The sequence below is a fragment of the Triturus cristatus genome, chromosome 3_2 (assembly GCF_964204655.1).
Source record: "Triturus cristatus chromosome 3_2, aTriCri1.1, whole genome shotgun sequence".
Lineage (NCBI taxonomy): Eukaryota > Metazoa > Chordata > Amphibia > Caudata > Salamandridae > Triturus > Triturus cristatus.
Genome location: NC_140584.1, coordinates 1,041,272,084 through 1,041,296,168, shown reverse-complemented (window position 1 = coordinate 1,041,296,168; position 24,085 = coordinate 1,041,272,084). Strand labels below are relative to the sequence as shown.

At 45.3% G+C, this 24,085-nt stretch overlaps 1 protein-coding gene across 7 annotated transcripts in view; it reads right to left on the bottom strand.

Annotated features, from left to right (window-relative positions):
* Nucleotides 1-24,085, bottom strand: part of LOC146859070 (caspase-1-like) — a 264,504-nt gene that overhangs the window by 176,655 nt on the left and 63,764 nt on the right. For 4 of the 7 annotated variants that reach the window (XM_085649725.1, XM_085649726.1, XM_085649722.1 and 1 more), the window contains exon 3: nucleotides 418-578. In XM_085649725.1, the coding sequence (XP_085505851.1) occupies nucleotides 418-578 (161 nt within the window). The remainder of the gene's footprint in view (nucleotides 1-417; nucleotides 579-24,085) is intronic. The other 3 variants (XM_085649727.1, XM_085649723.1, XM_085649729.1) reach the window with 1 other exon arrangement.

The window sequence follows — 24,085 nt, the reverse complement described above, 5'->3', positions numbered from 1 at the left end:
GTACTTCTCCAATGAAGTGCTACCAGCCTGCCCCTTTCAGGCACTCCCTAAAATTGTGCTACCAGCCTATCTATACAAGGTGTGGTGTAAGCAGTGCGAACCAGTCTATTCCTACCAAGCATCCTCTAGCACAGCGTTACCACTTTTGCCTCCCAAACACGCTTAGAGAGCCTTACCAGACCGTCTATCCCATGCATGCTCTAAGAGAGTGTTACCAGACCGTCTCTACAAGCCATGCTTTACAGCAAGGGTACTAGTCAGTCTGTCCCACACATGATCTAACAGCCTGTCGCTCGCAGGCATGCTCAAACCAAGTGCTATCAGCTTTTTCCACCCAGGTATATCCTAACCAAGTGCATTAAAGATGTTCTTCCCTGGCACGTATTGGTTACAATGAGGAAGGCACAGTTGTCAAACCTGTCCTTTCTGCTCTCTCTGGATCTTCTGGACGAATTCTTTGGAGCAAGGGGTGAGCCATTCTTCAGAGTGGGCTAGGTCTGGCAGGCTAGTCTCTTGAACCGCAATCGGGGCCCGGAGCTCCTGCTGCAGATTTATCAATGCTGGAAAGCGAACGAGATCTGTTAAAGTTCACATGAAACCGTCTGCATCACTAGGACAATATTACAGTATTTACAGGTCTTGGATCTGAAAACTTTAAACCACTCGGGCATATAACTAAGCTTTTTCTCAGGATGAAACCCTATTTAGGTGCTCGGGGTTTTATGATCAGCTTCTATGGTTACCGGTGGAAACGCTGAACCAGCTTCATCTAGATTCGAACCTGTGGCCTGCAGAATTCACACGGATCCAAGAAACATGCACATTAATACATTATGTTTTACCAGCATCTGTGTAGTGCAGTTCTGGCACTTTTATTTTTTTTAAAACGTTTTATTAGTTATATGAAAAAAAAACCCTTTTTATACAGCAAGTCTTGGTACTGTTTTCACTTCTTCCCCTAACCAAATTATGTTCAATAAAGAATATTTCCCATCAGTCGTTTACTCACTCATACATTGATGCAGAGACTTTGTAAAGCATGGGCAAAGTAGGCGATTGCCTAAGACCGCTTCTTCCAGTGAGACCCCTGGGAAAGTGATCTTTCTCTCCATTTGATCTCGATCTGTTCAATTTATTTATTTAAAAAGTTTTATATGGCGCAAATGTGAGAAGTTGGCCTGGTATACGCTGTCCACTAATTAAAGTGGGCACCTTGCACCAGTCCAAACGACCCTTATGGTGATTAGGTTAAAGATAACCTTTATGAAAGCTATCCTAGTATTAGCTGTGGAGAGCAGCCTTCAGGCTTCATCTTGAAGGAATGTAAAGCAGCTTGTTTTACCAGAACAGAACCTCCTGAGTGATCAAATGAAAGGAGAACCACACAAGTGCAGGGATGTGGAATTCCTACAGCCCGACGCCCAGGACATATTGTTTGGGGTCAAGAGCAACAAGTTTTCATGTGTATTTTGTCCTTGGGACAAGTAGGCCCAACCCCCTGAAGCACAAACCCTTTGGTTGCCATTTTGCAGTACCACATTATGGATCAGGCAAAGGCATTGCCTGCAGTTAAGGTAATATTTGTCTTCATGTGTCAATGCTGTTCAAACTTGTATTTATGGTTCATTAATTGAAAGCCAATATTGTTAGGGTGAGCGCTTTCAGTAAATGTTGTAAGCTCAGACTGCACTACTGACAGTGGTTCCAGTATAAAAATGTGTACACACGTTTTTTAAAGTTAGGCAATTTGAGGCTATGTAGAATGCTCCCAGAATGCGCTCTGACTGGATGCAAATATTTGCAGAAGCTTGAAAGCAAGATTGATGATTCTTTGCTTTCAAAATAAAATGTTCATAAAAAATGAAAGTAGGAAAAAAAGAATTCGCTAAACTACTCTAAAATTTCAGGTACCATTTCTTAGCAGGATCATTTAGTAAAATGTGTTGATGCATGCTAATATTTCCCAAAAATATTCTGAATGGAAAATCAGTGTAACCAGTTTCAATAAAATTATGGAAAACAAAAATAAACAAGCATTGGCAAAGCCAGTAGGACTGACATTGGTGGTCATCTTTTTAGTTTTGTCAATGGGTCAATTGTTTTGGCATGGTTTCTGAAAAACATTATTGGTGTGGGAGCTACCGGGCCCTCACCATAATAACAAACATTGGCAAAAGCAAAAATTGTTTTTGGTCTCAAAAAGCACACACTGCCACAGTAGTTACTGGCAGTGAACAAAACTACTTTGTGTGCCGATATGCTCATAATCAGAGAGGCTATATCAGAGCTCTTATATAATGAGATTGCTGCCATAATTTGTTGCCGCACTACATGGCACCAAAGGGACAAGTGGATTTTGTTACAGGACAAGTAGATTTATGAAGCAACCTGCCCCATGGACAAGTAGATATTTTATTAAATTCCACACCCCTGAAGTGTTATATAACATATAAGTATTTATTACTAAACACTCTCAACTAATCTCTATACGAGATTAGAGCACAAATCACACAATATTAAATCAATAGAACGACAGTAAATAGCACAATACACAGCGGGCTCCACGGGGAGACAGAACCATATACTAAAAAAATGGTATAACAACAACGACTTCAATAGACACAGGGCCTAAAGCCTGTAGAATCGCTGGAACCCCAAGGAACCACCCAAAGGAGTGACACAGGGAGCCCACGGAGGATGGGTGCAGTGTGGGAACACAGAGGCGTGCTCCGTACAACTCTATGGGAAAGTCGCGGTTGGAAAATTACAGTTTAAGGACACTTCGGAGAGGACTTTAAGAAAACCCTTTGGAACATAGAAGGTCCTAAGGCCAGCACCCATGTGAGTACTGAGGTACCAGTGCTACCTATCCCAGAGGAGCCGGGTGCATAATGGTCAAGTGGTGTCAGAAACCCTCATCGTTTTCAATGGCGTGATGTGGAGAAGTACTGCTGCTGGGATGATGAAGTGTCCGGTGGAATCCAAGCCTGGATCGGAGGTGAGAAGAACCCGAAAGCAGAGGGGACAGAGTCTGTGTCACTTCAGGGTGACCAGGGGCTCGATAGACGAATGCCCACCGATGTCGGGTGTTTCAGGTGTGAAGATACAATGCTTTACTCTGCAGCCACAGGAACCAGGAGACGTCGTCCAAAGTCCGGAGGTGAGCTGTCCCACGAAGGATGTCGAGTACTGAGGGGTCTGTGTCCGGATTGTACACCAACAAGCCTTGGCAAAGGCAACCAACGCGGGCAGAGGAAACAGGTTACGGTGAGGACCAGCAAGGTCCAGGAGACTCTCCAAGCTATGGGAAGTCAGGGCACATCTGGAGCAACCAGGGAAGCCCAATGAAAATCAAAGTGACCCTCCCCAGGACCCACAGGCCAACGGACCAGGGAACGCAAAAGGGACCTCGAGCGGAATCACAAAGCACCAGCCCACAGAGCAATTATGGAGTAGAGGCCGGAGATCTTCAGTGGATATACTGCTTGGGGTCGGGACTACACGTAGTCCAAAGCACAGCCTCCAGGATCGCCAAAAAGCATATGCTGCTGCAAAAGTAGGAGGTGCACACGGGTTCAGGTTGCACGGTCCCCACGAGGGATTGCTGAGAGAGTAGATCAACCTCAGGGACACTCGGGAACCCACCTCCTGTGTTGCGGAAATCTTCGGAGTCCTCAGGAGCTGCAAACTGGTCAGAAGCGTCTAGGTGCCTGCTGCTGCAGGGGAGTAACTCCTTTACTCCAAGGGAAATTCTTCTGTCGTCCAGCGAAGTGTAGACCGTCAAAGTACTTGGTTTCTGCTTGCAGAGTTTAGTCCAGGTAAAATCCAAAGTCCTGTAGTCAGGTTTCCCACTTTATATCCAGGGAAGGGGTTGGACTAACTCTGGGGACCCTCCTAGGGGAGGGGCAGGACAGAGGGGGTGGCTACACCCATGTTCTTAATTCAGTTTCGCGCCAGAGCAGGAGCAAATGGCTCCTGCAACTGGTTTGAGCCGGACTATGCATGGGGACACCAAATGTGCCCCCAGTGCAGACTTTCTGGCACTCTAAGGGTTCACCCACCCAGCCCCAATACACTAAAGCCTGTCTGGGAGGTGGTCACACCTCCTTGTGACAGGAAAACTATTGTCAGGCCTTCCCCGGCTCGAGCTTGGCTCAGCAGCAGGAGGGCAGACTCGCATCTATGGCTGGCAGCATCCATTTTGTGATGCCCAGGTTCGAGAAAGCTGGTACAGGGTATACCAGTGTTCCACATAGAAGGGTGGAATCATTCTTCCCCCGCCAGTTACTGGATGGGAGGTATGATTCCAATGTAATTGACACCAAACACGTCATGTTTCTAAGCAGCCGTTTTAAATTTAGCATTTACCGCGAGGTTATAATGCAGTTTAATATATATGATTGGCTGCATCACAGACAACCCCGGAAAATAGGTTTCGAAGGCTGCAGAGGGGCTCTGCTCATGCAGGGGAACCCTCTCACACAAAACCCAGCACCCTACCTTCAGGATTGTTCAGGCCTGCCATAGAGGTGACTGATAGGTTTATGTTTGTAGTGATTTAGAATAGATATAGGGAACCCATATCTAAGTAAGGGGTGCATGCACCACCTTACACAGGCTGCAGTAGCAGACCTATGGTGTCATTTTGAATGGCCTCTCAGGGATGGCACAATACATGCTTCAGCCCCTTGGAGGCCTCTGGAGTACCTATGCCCTGGGTACATGGTGTACCATATACTAGGGACTGATAAGGGTACCCAAGAATCCAATCTGGAGTGTACCTAAAGTACATGCACTCAATTTCGAGGAGAAAACAGATAGACTAACTGGGATCCTGCTATTCAGGACCCCAGTCTAAGTCAAAAACAGTGACATCAGCAAAAAGTGGGGGTAACCATAAGAGGCAGATTCTACTCTCCCACAAAAAACATGATCCGTCAGTGTATCAGAGCGCTGTACAGAGAAGCATATTAAAGGTGTAAATAGTGAACATTGTACATGTAAGAGGATAAACACAAAAAAACGTGTTAAAGAACAGCCGTCAGCATGGGGATATAAAGTAAACGAAATGCAAAGTCAAATGGGAGACCCGGGTAGTAAACATTTGGCCTTTGCGTGTGGCTTTCAAAAAATTAAAGCACGCAATTGGCCAAAGGCGGGTGCATGTCCCACCTCTTCTTAAAATGTTCATTCCCATGGCGTTTTGCTTTTGGGAGCGAGCAGGCTGGCAGATGCATTCCTCCTGGGTCACGAGCTTTTGCTTGTTATCTGCTAAAGCAATTTATTGCCTTTCCGGCCAGCTATAGCTTTCATTGCATGTTTAGATATTCCTGTATCCTGTATCAGGTTACTAATTGATATTGATGTTAACGCGCCGACCTGCTTTATTTGAAATGCTTGCTTTAGCCTGCCTAACAGGCAGCACACAACCCGTGTAAATATGAAGGGAATGTGCTTTAAAGGACAAAACTTCTGGCTCCAGTCGTACTCCTAAGGCTTAATTAGTAACCTTGCAACTGCCGGGGCTTTTATTAGGCAACAGCTTCATACAACATACTTCTTTTTTTAGCCTGCCTAACAGGCAGCACACAACTTGTGTGAATGGGAAGGGATTGTGCTTTCAAGGACAAAACTTCTAACTGTACGAGCTCGGAAACCAGGTACCATTATCAAATGTTGGTCAATAGGGTGTGATTTTGGACAAAGCATTTAATTTCCCCACACGCAGTAAAACTACAGGTGTCCTGGACTGCAGATAAAGTATTTCTGTTGAAGTTCCCAAATGCGAGACCTATTGGCTATGCCAATGCTTGTTTGAATGAGGTAAGGGCTGGATCTGATTTCAGCAGGGGAGCGTTCCATAGTCTCTGCCTTCCGCTCCCACGGACTTGTTCTTTCTACCGTGTCAACTTGAGGATTTTTGGGGCCCAGGCAAGACATAGGTCAACTGTTATTATGTAACCTATTAGAGTTTAACATATCATTTACAATAGTTTGGCATCATGTGGGATTGAATGAGCAGGAAATGGTTAACAAAATTATGGTTTATCCGGGGACCCAAAATCCTTAAGGTGACACTGCATTCATTACAATGTTGGTACCATTTCACACAATGTACTATGCTCGTCTTGCACATTGGGTTCAGTTCCCAATACATCTTAAGCACTCTTAATGTTCTAGGATACACTACCCCCCGGTTGTATATATCTGGAGACAAATGATATTGAATCTCTGTATCTCTTCTTTGTCATAGATGCCCATAGTCTTCTAGAATAGACCAACAGAGAATGTAGGTTGGCCTGGCCTTTTTCTAGTTCAATACAATAAATTGTTGTGTTCAGTCCTTCTTCTGTCCTTACCACAATGACCAACACCACCTATCTAGCGTTGTTCGGCACTGGGAAACGTATTGTCTTTTTAATGTGGTTAAGGCCTCCTTCCAGTTCAAATATGAATCACACTCCCCTCTATCCCGCACCACTTCCTGCATTTCCCTTCTCTATATGGAGGTAACGATTTCAATCTGTGTTGGGTTATGTACCAATTATACATACTTTTTGCCCACGATTGCCATCCCTGAACACTATGAACCATTCTTGGAATGTCTCGCAACAGTCTTTCCCACTTCTCACTCGCTAGGTCTTTCCATGTCATCTGTACCCACTGGGTCATGAAAGGGCAGACTGGGGGATCTTGTAGATGTTGGTGATTAAGCCTTTTGTGGATTCCTAGCCTATAAATAATATATATATATTTTTTTAAAACAAAGTTTGTCAAGTAGCACATACAAAGCAGAGCTCTGTGTCCCAGAAACTTCTGCAGAGTAACCACACAACAGTCCGACTGACTATTTTCATGTGCAACACACGAAAAAATTAAGAGCAATACAAATAAAATATTAACAAAAAGGACTATAACTCCACGAACCTATAAATAATATTTTAAAATATTTTAACTCTGAGGTTCCCGCAGCCTTGTTTGACAGCAAGACTGCCCAGTGGGCGGCTGAAGGTACTGAAGCCTCTCCGACTCCCCTACTCCAAATTCTTTTATGCACATTTTTTGTGTTAGTATATATGTTGTGTCTACAACAGAAACTGGGTGAGTTTGAAAGAAGTACAATAATCTGGGAAGTATATTCATTCTGGGTACAAGCTATTCTGCCCAGCCTTGAGATAAATAGTGGCCCTCCCCCTTTGAAGAAAATTCCTAATAAGAGCTGGGTAATATGCTTTGTAAAGGCCCTGGTTTGTCGGTGTGATGTGTACTCCCAATTATCCGATACTCTTCTTGGCCCATTTAAAAGGACATGGTGTTGAGTTTGCATCTAGTGTCTGCACAGATTTGTATCCCCATAATCTATCATTTACTGAGATTCACTTTAAATCCAGATAATTTACTGAATCGCTGTTAAATTGATATTAATTCAAGTATCAATTTCCCCGGGTTCCCTAGTGTCAGTAGTATATCAACAAACAAATGTATTTTGTGTGTATTTCCTCCCAACATTCCCATGCCACAAAGTCAGTACGCTCTACCTGTAATGTCTGCCTTATTAATTGTTAATTGTGCAAGCGGATCAATTGACTGTGCTAGGAGGAGTGAGGACAGAGGGTACCCGTGCATTTTGTGTGAAAAAAAATTGAAGTCGCTAAACCACATCAATTTGCCTATTGGTCTATTATTTTCTAGTAGTTCTAATACTGTTTTCATGTGTTTCCTATTACCTATTGGATATGTATGAGGAATTATTGAAACCTCTATTGTTCACGTTACCCCCATGTGTGTCTGTAATAATCTCGAACATCTTTTTATTTTCTAAAGCAGGTTTTCATTAGCATTTTCCATAATCAAAACACACAATAAGAGTACAACGAAAACCTGCCGCAAGGACTGACAGAACGATTGATTCAGAATCACAATGCACATGAGATGCCCTGCGGAGCCCCCACCGTAGAGGGAGTATCACCTGTGCCAAAGAATTGTTAAGTAGAATTTAAGGGATATCAATCTAGTGTCGTTAGAGACCAGATATGTTCTTTGTATGCATACTGCGTCTGGAGGTTCTCTCACAATGGACCTCTGTATCCTATGTCGCTTATGAGGTGTACTATTAGATCTAGCACTAACTGTTACCATTTATTTATTTCTAAAGTTTTATATAGTGCGAACATGACCCGTGAGGGTATCAGAGCGAACAGTTGTCTCACTTTTGGATTGGATAGTTCTGCACGTATTCAAAGTGCATGGATATATTTCTTTGGTTAGGTTCCCCTCCCTTTCCACTACCATCATCCCCAAAACTTATCATAAACACTTCTAATTTAGCACACCACTAGGAATTAGACTATTTTAGGCGTATGGTTGTGTCCCTCCCATAATCAGCTCCACTTTGATTCCCCCCATTTCCCTTACTTGATATCCATCTTATGCGTTTTGTGTCTCTAGTTGTAGTTTGTCTCAATTTAAGTTCCATTCTCTCTTTTCATCATTGTTCTTTAAGTTGCAGGTGCTTGCCCTTCTTGAAATTTGAACGCCACTAGTTAACTGTAGATCATCATCATCTTCCCCTTCTGGTACCACGTGTGCATTCTTATTGTCTGTATTTGTCAGATTGCCATGAGCTCTTGTCCCACTGTGAATCCAGGGTGTCTTTCTTTGCCAGCCCAAAACATTCTTTACCATCATCCCATGTTCTAATAATTCTTGTTTTCCCACCGAGCATGAACCATGGCATGAATGGAATGCACACCTGTAGTAGATTTGCCAATTTCTTTATTCCTACTTCACTTTTTGAAGGGCTCTTATTTTGTTGAGAGATGCAGGTGACAAGTCCTGGCATAGCTGTTTTGTACACTTTCCAAATTCATTTATGTCTATTCATCTTGCTGCAACTTGAAACCGGTCTTTAAGATCTGAAGTGCCGGGTTTTACCAGGATATTCCCAAGGCGAGTTCCCAGCTCAAGGTGGAGTGCCCACCCTATGGGCTCTCACTATTCCTATGTCACAAGTCTCTTGCTCTCGGAGGATAGGTTTGAGCAGCTGAATGGAAATGATTGGAGAAGGACACAATGTTTGCATCCTCCATTGTTTCTCTGATGCTTTGAATACAAATGTTGTCCCTTCTGGGCCTAAACACAAGTTCCTTACTTTTTTCTCTCACTTCAGTTAGTTCTTTAGCCAATCGATTAAGAAGGGCTGACTTTAGGGCGGTGCAACACTGGGCACTGACCTACAGGAGGTGCACTGACCTCAGGGAGGGTGCTGTGTTTAGCAATAATCTCAATTTAAAAGCACCTGCTGAAGTTCTTGTGCATCCAGCTTAAAGACAGCAATAAGAATGTCATGATAACTCTTGTGAAATAATGTTCCTACTAGAGACTGAGATCGGAGGTTTGTCTAGTGGCAGTTTTGATTCGCCATAAAGTAGTGCAGAGGGTTAATATGCCTGCTTCAAAGAACAGAGCTGTGTTTTATGTGGATAGCTGAGTAGATTAGTAAAGCCAGAGTTTACCCGAACTTTAAAACAAATTAAATGTATTTGAGAGAGGGGCTAAGGAGAGATGAGGGAGGTAGTGAGGGAATCAGAGGAGGTGGTCATGGGGGGTGGGCGCCATAAAAAATTGTCACATTGGGCACCACCAGCGCTAAAGCCATCCCTGGATGTAAGCACTGTCTGCGTCTCCTACATGACAGTATATAGCTTAGATATGTTGTCATTACTGGTGTTCAATCTTGCTCCCATTACTTGAATGGTCTTTTGGAATTTGTGTGATTGCATATTAATTTTTATTCATGACTGTATGCAATTGATTTGTAAAGATCTTTCCATGTTTGCCCTGGATACCAGTGAAGTTCACCAATAAGTCTTCCTTAGTAATTGGTGCTGGTGTCATTTGCTTTGCTTATTACTCAGGCCACTCTATTCTCCTCCCCAACAAAATCTCAGATCTGGATGAGTCTTTTCAAGACCCAATTTCTTCATGGGCTGTGCCCTATTGTTTTTAAGAATTAGCTAGTATGCACTTTCTCTGCTTTCATAAGCAGTGAAATCAAAACAATGCAGTCACAGCAGCAACTGCTCAAGCCATTGGATTCACTCCCAGTGCCAGTCACCCTCTTGATGTTCATTATCACATAGCACATTTTATTGGCCTTTTCAAAGTCTTTTAGTGCATATTAGACCCTTTCTAGTCTTATCGTGGGTGCATTATTGCCTTAATTCTGTTCTTTTGCTGTATACATGTGGGCTTCAAAGTGTTTTATTGTCTGAGTTGATGTCTTCTCAAGTCTTTCCTATTCGTCTTTTACTTGTCACCTTTTCCCCCTCTTATAACAGTTTGTGTCTTTTTACTGCTTCTTGATGGGCAGTACTCTGGATGGTAGCAGGAGGTGGCTGTTGCACCTGAACCGTCACCACCTGCTTTCGGATAGTTACCGGTGATGCAGGTTGTCGTTCTAAGCTAGTCCACAAGAGATAAGGGGATAGAGGGGGTGGGGTGAGGCTGCAGGGCCAAGAAAGCTGGCCGTGCTTGGCGAGTCTCTGAAAGGCACGCTATTTTCCAGTAATAGCATTGCCACCTGACCAATATTTTACCAGATTGGCTGTTACGGATGTGCCAAGATAGGTACAAATATGTAGAAAATCATTGAAATCTAGAATTTTCGACTTTGAAATACAAACTGAAAGCAACAAATACAACATGAAAACATGTCAAAAGAATGTTAATGCTACATAGACTATTCCTAAAGGAGTTTAAAGCAAAATTGCTATGTTAAAAAAAGCATATAGACTATCTTACTCAAACGTGTATTGCAGTACCAGCTCTTAGCCCTTCCAGAACCCCCAAAAGATATATATATATATGGCATTTTTCTCTGAGGAAGGCGGCAATCCAATTCAGGGGGGTCAAAGTTGTCATGTAGCTTTTTGTCTGCTTCAACAGCCCTAGTGATGGCTTTTATTGGTTTAAAGGAAGACTCCTTGGATCCTTATTATGTGAGAGTTTGTTATAGGCTCCTGCTGGGGAATTTTTAAAGGGGTAGTGCTGGATACCGAATATCCATCTACCCGGAAGAATGTCTGGCTGTAGGGGCAATGTTTGTGGAGTGATGGTGTGCCAAGGATGGGGGTGGGAGAGCATGAATGAGGCCAGCTCATGACACACTTAGATCAGTGGTAATATGCTTCAGTACCGACTTGGAATCAATCATTTCTTCTCGCAGTTGGTGGTTCTTATTTCCCATGTGGTCAAACAGCGCTTAAAATACAATAAAGAGAAAGTAAAGACTCGTGTAATGGCTTGTGGCCTCTTGTCAGCTCCAGAAATCATGTCTGGGTTCACAATGATGGAAGGAGTTTAATTTTTGTGTATAGCACCAATCTGCTTTCTGGCAGGGAGTGAGAGGGGGGTGTAAACAGAGGAGAGAAGGGGCTGTCCGCCCTTTCCACACTGGACTCTCATGAAAGCATGCGGTCAAAGGCTTCTTATGGAGGCAGTGTAAGAGGCAGAGACTCAGAACTCAAAGTCAAACAGTTGAGTGCTCATCTTAATGAAAAGTGAAATACAATAATGTCACTGCAAAACTAAATACTACACATTGTAAAAAGGAAACAGTAACCAGGTTCTACAATCCCCTCTATGGTCTCTAGTCACGTTCACACTTCCTATGGTGATCTATCCCGCACCGATGATGCCTCTCCATAATAACAATATTCAAGTCAAAGTATGCTTTATTCGAATTTCATTCATAAAAGCAAAAAAGAAAAACATATCACAGAAAAGAGAATTAAAATTCATACAATGTTTTAAAATAGAATTAGATTTTCAGTCAAAGATATCAGAATACAAGGCATACTTTAAAGTTTCTAACTTGATTGCCAGTTCTAATTTAAGAAGAGCGTACTATACTATATAACAGTAAGAAGAGATAAAAAAATCAAAAAATTGTCTTGGTTAAAAATAGTCATTTAAAAGAAAAACATACAGGTTAAAAGTGCAGACGAAGTAACATAACAGAGAATAGTCAAGTGACTAGCAGTCTCTGTCTAATCGACCACGCCCATCCAAGATACTTTGCGGTAGCTATTAAAATCCATGTCAAAGTGCTGGTGCATATAATACGCAGGGCGACAGTACTACTAGTAGTCCCCACATTTTTGCACATTGGAGACAGCCAAGTACGTCTTGGGACCAGATAAACTTTACAAGAAAATAAAAAGTGACCAATTGTTTCTTTAGTGGTGCCACAAACAGGGCAGCTATCACAGGATCCTCGTTCCCATTTAGCGGTCAGATATCTGAGGGGAAGTGCACCTGCTCTAAGCTGAAAAAGGAGCTTTCTATCGCCTGGTCTGGTTATATTGTCCCAATAAGGTTCTAAACAGGGATACATCTTAGCCTCTAAGAATCCTCCAGCCATAGATCCAGCACTAGAGCTACTCCAATACCGGGAGGCTACCATCTCCCAGTAAGTTGCTTTCAGAGTACTTTTAGATGGAAAAATTGCTCTCACAGGATCTACCCAAAGCGAACACATACCAGGCTCAGTCAGAGTTGTCTTAAGTGATTTTAGCCACCCAATTATATGGAATACATCTGTTCTAATAATGTCTAGAAACCCCTCTGCATAATGGGAGAGCACAGGTGTTGTCCATAGCCTTCGCCAGTACAGAATCAGACGGAGCCTAACCAGATCCGAGACTGCTCTTCTACCCAGATCATATTTGAGGGGCAGCAAAGGGGAACTTTTAGGAACACCAGTTATTCCCCGGAGAAATTTATTCTCCGAGGTTTGAAGAGCAGCCACCTTCTCGAAGCCCCATAGCTCAGCCCCGTAAAGTGCAGAGCCTAGAGCCTTCACTTCGTAAACCTGAAGAACAGGTTTTACCGGTTTGGTTAAAGATTTTCTATGCTCAGTGCAGATGGCACCAGACAATTGCCTATGTGTAAGTGTAGCAATATCTATGTGGTGACGCCATCTCTTCTCACTAGATATGTGTAGTCCTAGGTACGTAAAAGTATTCACTACCTCTAGCGGGCGGCCATTCATATTAATTTTGGATTTAAAACTACGATGAGGATTAAAAATCATAAGTTTTGTTTTGGCGTGTTGACCTCTAAGCCATACTCCACGCAAAATTGATCAAAAATAGACAAGGCACGCTGCAGGCCACTTGGGGTCTTGGATAAAATAAGCGTGTCATCTGCAAACATTAAAATAGGGATTTTAGTCCCGACTAAAGAGGGGGCATCCACCTTGGCAGAAAGCATACGGGTAACAACATCATTAATGTACAATTTAAAAAGAACAGGAGCCATTGAACATCCTTGTCGAACACCACGTTCAACTGGAAAGTCCGCAGTCACCGAACCCAGTCCCCCCCACTGAATCTTGGCAAAGTTTGTTTCATGGAGCCTCATTATCAGTGATAGTAAGTCTCTAGGTAAGCCCGGATTCTTGAGAACCTGCCACAGCTTAGACCGAGGAACCAGGTCGAAGGCAGCCCGCAGATCGACAAAAGCCGCGTACAAGCTACCCTTGCCCAGCACTACGGTCCTCCATTGCAACAGGGTAAAACGAAAAACCTGGTCCACCGTGCTTGCGGACCGACGAAATCCTGCCTGAAAGGGTGACAGGGCATTGGACTCCTCGGCCCAATCCAAGAGCCTATTGACAATCACACGCCCCACAACCTTTTGAATGGTGTCAATAAGGCTTATTGGTCTGTAGTTGCCCGGCAAGGACCGGTCGCCTTTCTTAAACACAGGTATTATTATTGCACCCAGCCAGGATATCGGTACCGCTGCACCCAGCGCAATAGCGTTCATGAGAAGATGTATGTACTTACACCAACGCTCTTTATCATTAATGAATACATCAGCTGGGACACCGTCGAGACCTGGGGCACGTCCACCAGACACTGAGCTAAGGGCCATCATAATCTCGTTAATACTAAAGAGATTATCTTTGAATTGATTTATACTTATATCTGACCCTATCACAGCATTATTTGACTCAGCATACTGGTTTTTGAAAAATTTTACCCATTCATCTTCCGGAACATTGTTGTTTGGGGGCTCGGGTAAACCCGAACTTCCTCACTTGACAATGCTCCAGAATAACCGGGGATCCTTCCTGTCACTAGCTGCCTTAAGCTCAGAACAGTGATGCTCATCCCAGGCTTTCTTTGCCTTTGATATGCTAGCTTTATAGTCCTTTCTTGCAGATCGAATGGCAATAGACTGCCCCCCCTTAATGGCATTACCTAAAGCTAGTCGTGCGTCTCTACATTGGTCATTGTACCACTTTGGGGGCTTGAGGGCTCTAATTCCTTTGTTTTTCACAGGCTTGAGAAAGTGGACTTTAATTGCACAGAAAAGGGTGTCGTGTATTCCAACTACTTTGTCCAACCCGGTGTTAGATGAGTTAATATGCTCTATGGCTAGAATTGCTCTATGGCTAGAATTGCTTTATCAACTTCACCGCTGATATTAGCAACAGCCTGTTGGTTGGACACTATATTCTCCCACCTTAATATGCGCATATCATTAGTGGGGACGATCAAGGGAGGGACAAGCTCAGTGAGACCTATGGACCGGTTGGTGTGGGACCACCATTTGTGGTCTGCACACAGGGGGTTGTGGTCACTCTCGATCCTCCAAACAACCTCCATGTCGCAGATCAAGGGCCAAAATTTGAGGCTGCATAAAATGTAGTCAATCCTGCTATTGTACCGCCCGTTGTCAAATGTACTAGTCCCATTTTTGTCACTGCGAGTCCTCCTATTTAGGGCTCTTAGGCCCTTTTCATAACAGAGGGCATTCAAACCAATCACGTCGTCGGTCCAACGCACAACTGGATTGAGCTCCAGCTTAGGAACTCCCCATTGCCGGTCTTCTTCGTCCCCGAAGAGATCATCTTCATTAACTAGGGGTTCGAATGTTCGATTGAAGTCACCCGCAATAACGATGTTATTGTTTAGAGAGTGAGTATCAAGGAGACATCCCAAGGCCGCTAGAACCTCAGACCTCCCTCCCCTGTTACTCCTAACATAAATTTTATAGATATCCAGCGTTCCCAATTTATCTAGGTTCATTCTAATTAGTTGGATATCTCTGTGGCTGGTGTCAATAACTTTGACAACTAGCTTTAAACTCTGGTGAACCCAAATAGTTAGTCCCCCCATAGGTCTCCCCTTTAGGCCTTTTAAAGCAGGCACAAAGTAATTCAAATATCCCTGAGCAAAGGATGGTTCACATAACCAGGTCTCTTGAAATATACATAGGTCAAAGTTGTTGACAAAGCATAGCCAGTCCTCAGATACCAGTTTAGAGGACAACCCAGCAATGTTCCATGAGAGTAACTTCCCCATGGTGACCTCAGAGCCAACCAGAGGGTTGGTAGATAACGGAGAGTCGGGGGAGGTAAAAGGATTAGTACGAATGTCAACACTTGCTTCTGGTACTAGATTTCTTCGCTCATTGGGAGAGAGAAGTAAATCAGAAGGTGACTCTTGAGTGACTATTATTGGACCCCTGTAATAATTATGTCAGTCCACTTCTTCAAGATTTGCTAGAGCCTCATAACGGTTTCCAAGCGAAATGACAGGGTTAGGCTGATTGCAAAATAGAACCCCTGGATTAACAGTGGAAATTATTTGAGGTCTTTGATAAAAATGAGTCAATTCCCAGGTGGATATGCAAGACCTCGCGTTGTTCGTATACCAATTAAGAATGTGGCTGACGGCTCTGAAGTTAATTATTACAATGTCTCCATTTATATTCTTAGGTGTATTTCCCAACCAGGATAAGCGCCGTACATGTAAAATTTCCCCGTTTATATACGAAGGAAGAGGGCGATTCTGGCCAAGCCAGTGAATCACTTTATTTTTTAACTGCGAATGGCCTTCGATTGCCCCCTCCTTTAATGTTGGGACTCCCGCGAGAACAACTACAAGTGGGACAGCTTCTGGTGGCAATTCAACTGAAAAGGACCTACGTATCTTTGCAATAGGAGATGAGATGTTGCCTTTGTTGACTCGTATTGTACCTGATTGAGTTAAGTTATTTTCTCTCAGAGAGTCTCTATCTTTGTTTAAAGTAGTAAATTGCGTTGATTTGGGGGAAGTAGATCTTCCTATGCTATTATTGTTTACGTTGTTTACGTTGTTATTACTTAAATGATTTTGAGGGATGGGCTTTAGTGATGATACAATGGGGGATGATACGACAGGTACTGTGACAGTAGGGGGCGCCGTCGTTGGCTGTGTGTGATTCTTGATTAATTCCATGTTATTACCTATTAGCAGTTCTATATTATTGAGTCTTTTATCTATTGATTTTAGTCTCTCAGCAATAGGTAGAATGAGAGATCTAAATAGCTGTTCAACATTGCCCATTATCTCCGTAATAGATGTATCTTTTGCCGAGAAAGAAGCGGAAACAACTGGAAGAGATGTATTATCAGTATGAATTGCAGGACCCTTAACAGTTGAAACCAGATCAGAGTGGCGTCTTGTTTTTTTTTTACTCCTTAGCGGCTCAATATCTAACTTTCTCCTTTTTCTAGGTAGTGAGCCTGAGAATTTAGATTGCCTAGATGGATTAACCTTTTGGGGTAGCAGTTTAGCAACTTGTGGCGATAACGCAGTTAGGAGTACTGGCTCAGGGATTGGGTTAGGGGGTAGAAGTTGAGCAGTTAGGGACTGATCAATGTTTGACTCAAGTAAAGAGATTAGGTTTCGTGATAGAGTTGGAGAGTCTACATTACTGGAGATGGATAAATCTTCATTATGAGGGAGATCATTCCTGTCTGGGGTAGTGGCTAAATGTAATGAAGCCACAGAAAGTGGCGTGTTTTTAATAAGCTCAATAGAGCTACGACGCCTCGCCCTTAGTTCCGCAAGAGTGACATCCCGTTCTAATCCCGAGTTAACCCTAAATAGATAACTATCTAGGGTCCCCTTATTAACACCTCCAGCCATGTTAGTAATGATAATACAATAACTCTCTATGAATGGTGCATGCAGAAGGAACAAAAGGTATAGAGCAAGAAAGTAAATACCAGCACACAAGGTGGAATGTCCAGACAGCTTAACAAACAGATTAAAGGGGGTGAGCCCAGCCCGGTCTCCCTCGGCTCCGGAGGGCTACAGAGGGCCCGCCCTTTGCCCGGGCTTAGCCCGGCACGGTCCCGCGCGCGGACCCGCGATGCGGTGACACAGTTTGAATTTAAAGGGCTCCAGGCGCGGGACTGCGGTGGGCGTGTTCCTGATCCGCTTCCTGTTCCACCGCTGAGGGTGCTGGGAAGCGTAGTCCCCCTCCGCACAGCGGCCGCGTTTGAGTGGCGGCGGCGGGAGGGAGACAGGCAGCGTCCGCGGAACAACAGTCACGAAGAGATCCAGGTAAGATGTAGCCTCCAGCAATGTGGTCAGACCTCGAAGACAATACTCGCCCGCTCTGCCAGTGACACAGTTTGAATTTAAAGGGCTCCAGGCGCGGGACTGCGGTGGGCGTGTTCCTGATCCGCTTCCTGTTCCACCGCTGAGGGTGCTGGGAAGCGTAATCCCCCTCCGCACAGCGGCTGCATTTGAGTGGCGGCGGCGGGAGGGAGACAGGCAGCGTCCGCGGAACAACAGTCACGAAGAGATCCAGGTAAGATGTAGCCTCCAGCAATGTGGTCAGACCTCGAAGACAATACTCGCCCGCTCTGCCAGTGACACAGTTTGAATTTAAAGGGCTCCAGGCACGGGACTGAGGTGGGCGTGTTCCTGATCCGCTTCCTGTTCCACCGCTGAGGGTGCTGGAAAGCGTAGTCCCCCTCCGCACAGCGGCCGTGTTTGAGTGGCGGCGGCGGGAGGGAGACAGGCAGCGTCCGCGGAACAACAGTCACGAAGAGATCCAGGTAAGATGTAGCCTCCAGCAATGTGGTCAGACCTCGAAGACAATACAATAATAACAATATTGTCATGACAGAGATAAAATATCAAAAGGCAATAATCAGGTACAAGTGCGAGCTAGTTATCAGATCACACAAGTCACTATGGAGTGGGTAACCCATAGGTTAGTCTCTTTAGATCTTGATCAAAAGCATGAAGTCTGTTAATCATTATAATCCTTACCACAGACTTAATATTTAAAAGTTCAAGATACAGTCTCAGTTTTTTGCTTACAGCCTTGTATTAAATATTTGCTAGGGCGAGAGCTCAGTGCTAGGTTTATCGGTGCACTCTTTGTGGTCGCACTGTGGGCGGGCTCCACACTGCATGACTGCAGGTGGTGGTCGCTGAAATCGGTCAGGCCTCTGGAAATAATCTGCGCAGCAGGCCTGGTTAGTGGTTGTTCGCCTTTGGCAGTTATGTCCTTCAGGCTGTAGGCAGGTTTTCCACTACTGTGGCTTTGTAGATTTTTACTGGTTACACCGCCAGTCAAAGAAGAGGCAGCAAAAATCCCCCCTCTAAGCACACTGTTAATTCAAGCAGTTGGCTGCATGAACCAGGCAGGGAGGCCAGTTGCCTCGTTTCAGCTCAGGTTGGCACTAGTCACACTCCCAGGAAAGGTGGCTTCTTCTGGGTGCTATGTTTGCCAGGAACATGGCTACTCCTCTTCTCCGCGACTGCCCATCTTACTGTAGGTTCAGGCACTTCCCTCTCTGAGCCAGCATACAGGCTTTTAAGCTCTTTTTAGCTCACTAGCAAGGCGCACAGATTTCAGGTAATATCTCCTTACTTCTGGGAGATTAGCTCTCATGCAGAACCAAGCCCTGGATCACAGCAGCTTCTCGACGTCTGAGGAGCACCTCCTTCTTTGGTCATGAAGAACTTGAAACTGGAGCAGAGTGGGATGGTTTGGATTCTACCTTTATACTCAGTTTCCAGACCGGGGATGTTGATCCACTGTTTTAATATCACTGAAGCAGTCTGTAGTGGTTCCTTTTCAAATGTAATTTTCTAGATGCAATGCAGACAGCCATTGTGCATCGCAATGGCCCTCACAGCAGGCAGGGATTATGCTATTTCCATGAGTTTATAAAAACATGAGCACAACAAGGTGTGAAGGCTCTTCACCTGGCTGTCATTAGCCTTCCTGAGGTAGCAATCAGGTTAAAGCAAGAGCAGGCCCAGTGTAGAAACATCACCACCATTAAAACAGAATCAGCGGATGTTCCGCCAGTCCACTACCATCCATCGTATTTTACACTTCAACAAACGCCTGCTAAAAATGTCCTTACCAAATTTCACAGGGCAGCTCGGTCTCCAAACTCTAGCACTTCTGTGTATGGGTCTCCTCCATCTCGCTCTAGGAATGCAGGCAATACACTTCTACTGTCAAAAAAGGCTGCACCCCTTCCTCGAATCTTGTGCAAAGTCAAAACACTGGCTGTGCAAAATGAATCCCACTAGTCACAGCTGTCAGAGACTCACCACAACATGGAGTCCTGCTACAAACCGTACATACATCATGCATTCACTCAAAAACAAAAAAACACACACACACAAAAAAAAGAATCACTGCCGAGGTCTGGATGTCGCATTAAACTAGAACTTTAAATGAGTGGGACGAGTAGGCTGCACTCCTACTGAAACAGAAGAAAGGTCAGAGATCTATCAATTCACAAACATCTGTATGTCGTCACCACTGCTTCATGTCAACAACTCAGAAAATAGACAGTCATTAAATCAGCAAAGAGGGCACGCATGGTGCACCCCTCAAGGTCACATATAGGTTCTGTACCTTAGATTCACAGTGGACAAACATAGCCCTCTGCACATACAATAAATTAGCGCACTGCCTGGACCAACAGCAATCAGGATACCAGTTTCACGTGCAATGCCTATTTACCAAAGCAGGGGACATTTCCGAGCCAACCCGTCCGGTGCCCAATTTAGCATCATCGCCTAGTGAAGAGGCTAAATGTTGTGTTACAAGATATAGAGTTCCCTCTTTATGCATCTGTAATGTATGGCTGATCCTGGATAAGTAGTAAAGGAAAACCGACTAGGTCCCAACATTCGCTATTCATTACACCATGACTCATTGGAGTAAACTGGATTAGGATTACTGCTGTCACAGATGCAATAATATTCCTCTGGAGATACAGAATCCTCTGAAACTGGTAACTACATTTTTCTGTATTCTGTCTAAGGGGACTGTAAACATGTATGTAAAATGTATGCCCTTTAGCCCTCTAGACAGAGCTTGCTTTCCTCCCACATCCCGATGACCCCTTAGGAGATACACATTTTATTTGACCCCTAGGAAAGACTTGCTTATTCTCTACCTAGACTACATGTTATTTTAGTCTCCAAGAAAAAGTGTGCATCTAACTTTGCAATTCTTTGCGTGCCCAATATTCTTGTGTTGAAGGGGGGGTGAGGGGGAGTGGGCGGGGATGTCAACCTGGCAAGAGGGGTCTTTCATCATATTGTTCCTTTTTCATACCTTGTACTCTGTGGTATAAGCACCAGGTCAACAAACAACAAGTATGGAAGGCAGTACTGAGCTTCCAAGTGCCATTTACCTACTCGGCGGCACAAATCGCATATGTATCCTGAGCCCATGTTCATACACTCAAAACTGAATGTAAAGTAGATTTACATGCTTGGTCACTCATCTTGTGGGCATGATGCTGCCATGAGCTGTCTGGGGAGTTCAGAGCTTAATGGGTCAACCCCAACTCATAACGGTATCACAACATGGTTTTGATGTGAAATGTGGTAAGCACAAATAAAACGTTACGCAAACTTGGGGTGGAGCTTGCCTGGCCTCAAGATGGTCGCTACGTAGGCAAGCTCCGAAGGTAGTCAACATCACCCTGAATAATCGTGCTACGTCACAACAGAAATACAGGCGCTGAGGATAGCTTTGTATCCTCCAAGTCTCGAGATACCAGAGTGACCCGTTGGTTTCAAGAAACGCTGCCTTAGGCACTAGAGGGCCGAACGGGCCACGGGGTCTACCTGAGCGGAGACGTTGGTGCAGCGGATTGAGCGCCGTTGCGTGGACAGGGCCCGTAGGGAGCGAAGAATGGAGGTTGAGGTCCAGAGTACAGGGGCTTCGCACGACAGCCAGATCGGAAGCCTGCCCCGTGTTGCCAGTGGTGAATCAGATGGTGGGTGAGGTCCGCCCAGACACCACCAGCGGTGACTACGTGGGTGCTTAGATTCTTGGAACTCCCGCGTGACTCAAGCTGCAAGCTGGAGTCTGTGGATCCTGGCTGCTCGACCGAGTTGCTGCCTGCGGTGTGCCCCTCCTTGCAGCTGTGACACAAGGGTGAGAAGGGGGTGGCACACGTGACGGGGCAGCGGTGAGGCGCGAATCAGTGAAAGAGCGCCCCGGGGGGACACAGAACCATATTAGGGGACATACCAAGATGCACAGGGGAAGAATGGGACCGGCCCACTGCAAGTGAGAAGGGGACTGCCGTGAGAGCTACATTGACCCCAGGGGTGTCTTCGGGGCTATGCGTGATTGAAGAGCACCCGACCATACTTGCACGGAGGGACACCTGGCCGGGCCTGGGATATCAGCGGCCCACTGCAGAATTAATACCGCCCTAGTACTTGAGGGCGTAGCGTTGAGGGACTCATATGGCCTGGTACTCCCCCCAAGTCCCCTCTTTAACTTTTGGTACCCACAGCCCTTGTCCAGATGAGGTCTCCCTCCCTCCTTTAAGGCAAGTATTGAGACCACACCAATTTTTGAATTTTTGGATTAGGGGGTGTAAGCCCCCGGCCGTATTTATTGCAAAATTAAAAAACATTTATTAACCTTATGTACAATTACGCAGAAAGGCCAAATACATTGTTAGACAGATGATGTCACATGGCTATCCTTAACTCTAATACACTACTGACAAACACATTTACAATGTACCAAATCATCAAATTTTCATTACTCCTAACTCCTGCGATACCTGCAATCAAATCAAAAGAACAAAACAAATACATTACGGGCAGATGGTGGCCCGGGTGCTGTGCCCGTGGGGAGAGCAGAACAAGAGACTGCTCTGCTCCCCACACCCCCTTTTAAAGGGGGGGGGGGCACAGGCCAGGCCGGTCTAAACCGGCCGGACCCCTACGCTGGATGCCCGCGTGAACCGGAAGCACTAAAGTACTTCCGGTTCACGTCCTGCAGGAATGCCACCTATTGGACGCCTAATGGGGGAGGTGGGAGTGCTCCCACCTCCCCCTTTCCCCCGGGGACCGGTCCGACCGCCATAGGAGCGGCGCGCGCTGGTTAGCGCTCGGCCTTGCGCAGCTGCTCCGCACTAAATCATGTGGGGCAACTACAATTATGGCCTTCAGGACACTGAGCTACTGACCCTAGCATAGCAGAGGTCTCAACATTGTGGTGCTGTGGCAGCAGACCTCGATCCTGATCACGCAGTGTGGACAAACTGATAGATATCCAGCGTTTTATAGGAGTAGACAACCCTGGTGACCGAGATGGGAAAGGCAGATAGACATCAAACAAAACTAAATTTTGGCCAGCGCAAGTTGTCGAAAGGGGCGGCAGCGCCCGAGGTGGACCCTGACATCCATGGAGTGGAGTTGTGTGTGTGTGGGGGGATGGGGGAGACTTGCCGCAGATTCTAACAATGATGCAACAGAGCCTCACTACAATCGACAGCAAGATCGACTCTCTCGCCTATAGGATGGACAGGATGGCTGAACGTCTAGAGAATTATGCCGTGAGGCTTGATATAGTGGAACGATGTTTGTCAGAGGCTGAAGACGCCCAAACTGCGAATGCGGGGTCCCAAAAATGGATGGAGAAGCTTCTGGCTACCCTGCAGAATAAGGCGGAAGACTTGAAAGCTCGCTCAAAGAGGAACTACCTTCGGATAATTGGCCTGGTGGAGTCCACAGCTACTGGGAACATGGAAACCTTGGTGGAGAAGTTCCTCACAACTCTTCTTGGGCGTGAGACCTTCTCGGACATCTTTATTATAGAACGCGCACATCTCTTCCTATCCCCGCTGGCAGGACCTGGTTGAAACCTAGACCAATAATAGCATGAGTGCTCCACTACAGAGAAAGGGGTCCAGCACTGCGCCACGCTAGACATCTCCATCTTCCCGGACTTTACCCCACAGGTACCAGAGACAAGGCAACAGTTTGTGCTGGTGAAACGAAAACTTTGCGATCTTGACATGGACTATGCTATGCTCTACTTGGCATGAATGAGGGTGACAGTAGACGGGAAGACTAGGATTTATACTGACCCCAAAAATCTGCAACAAGTACTCAAGAGATGTGAGACAGCCAGGACTGCTCGACCGGATTCAGAGCACACAGAGGATGGGCAGGCGGCTTCTCGTTACCTTGATGAAAAGGACTAATGGGTCTGCTGAGTAAGATGCCTTTTGTAATGCTGCCCAATTTTCAATCTTCACAGTGTTCTATATAAGCTCTGGGGAGGAGGAGTAATGATGCAAGTAGATCGTGCACAGTCAATTGTTGGTTGCCATCATGATTCCATTTGATTGTCTGTTGGCAACTAATGGCCACGCCGTAGCACATGAGTAACCTCTGCCCACATGTGTGATCCACACGGTATCGAGAGGGGTGTTCTAATTGGAAGTGGAGAGGGAAGACGGGGGGGCTATATTTGGCTGTGTCACATGTTGGGGGGGACATGGCGTGGGAGGGGGATTTATTGTTACCAATTGTCCTTGTTATGCAGTCACGTACGGAACTTGAACGCCCCGTTGGGTACAATGCTCTGCTTAAAGGTGAAAGGAAGGAGTGATGAGTGGTAAGAGAGATAATGTTGATACACCAACTGGACGTGGGACCACACTAAGCTTCTTGACCTGGAATGTCAGGCAGTTGAATGACAATCGTAACATACGCAAGATAGTCTCATACTTACAATGTCACCAGATTGATGTGGCAATATTACAGGAAACACACTTGACACCCAATACCGGGTTGTTCACTCAGAGACGGATGCATGGTGAATGCTGCGCTGCGGGGTTTTCTTAGTATGCACGAGGGGTCCTGGTGAGGGTGCAAAAAGGGTTTGGTATTAAACTGTATGAAATCTGTACTGACCTGGGAGGGAGGTATGTGGTGGT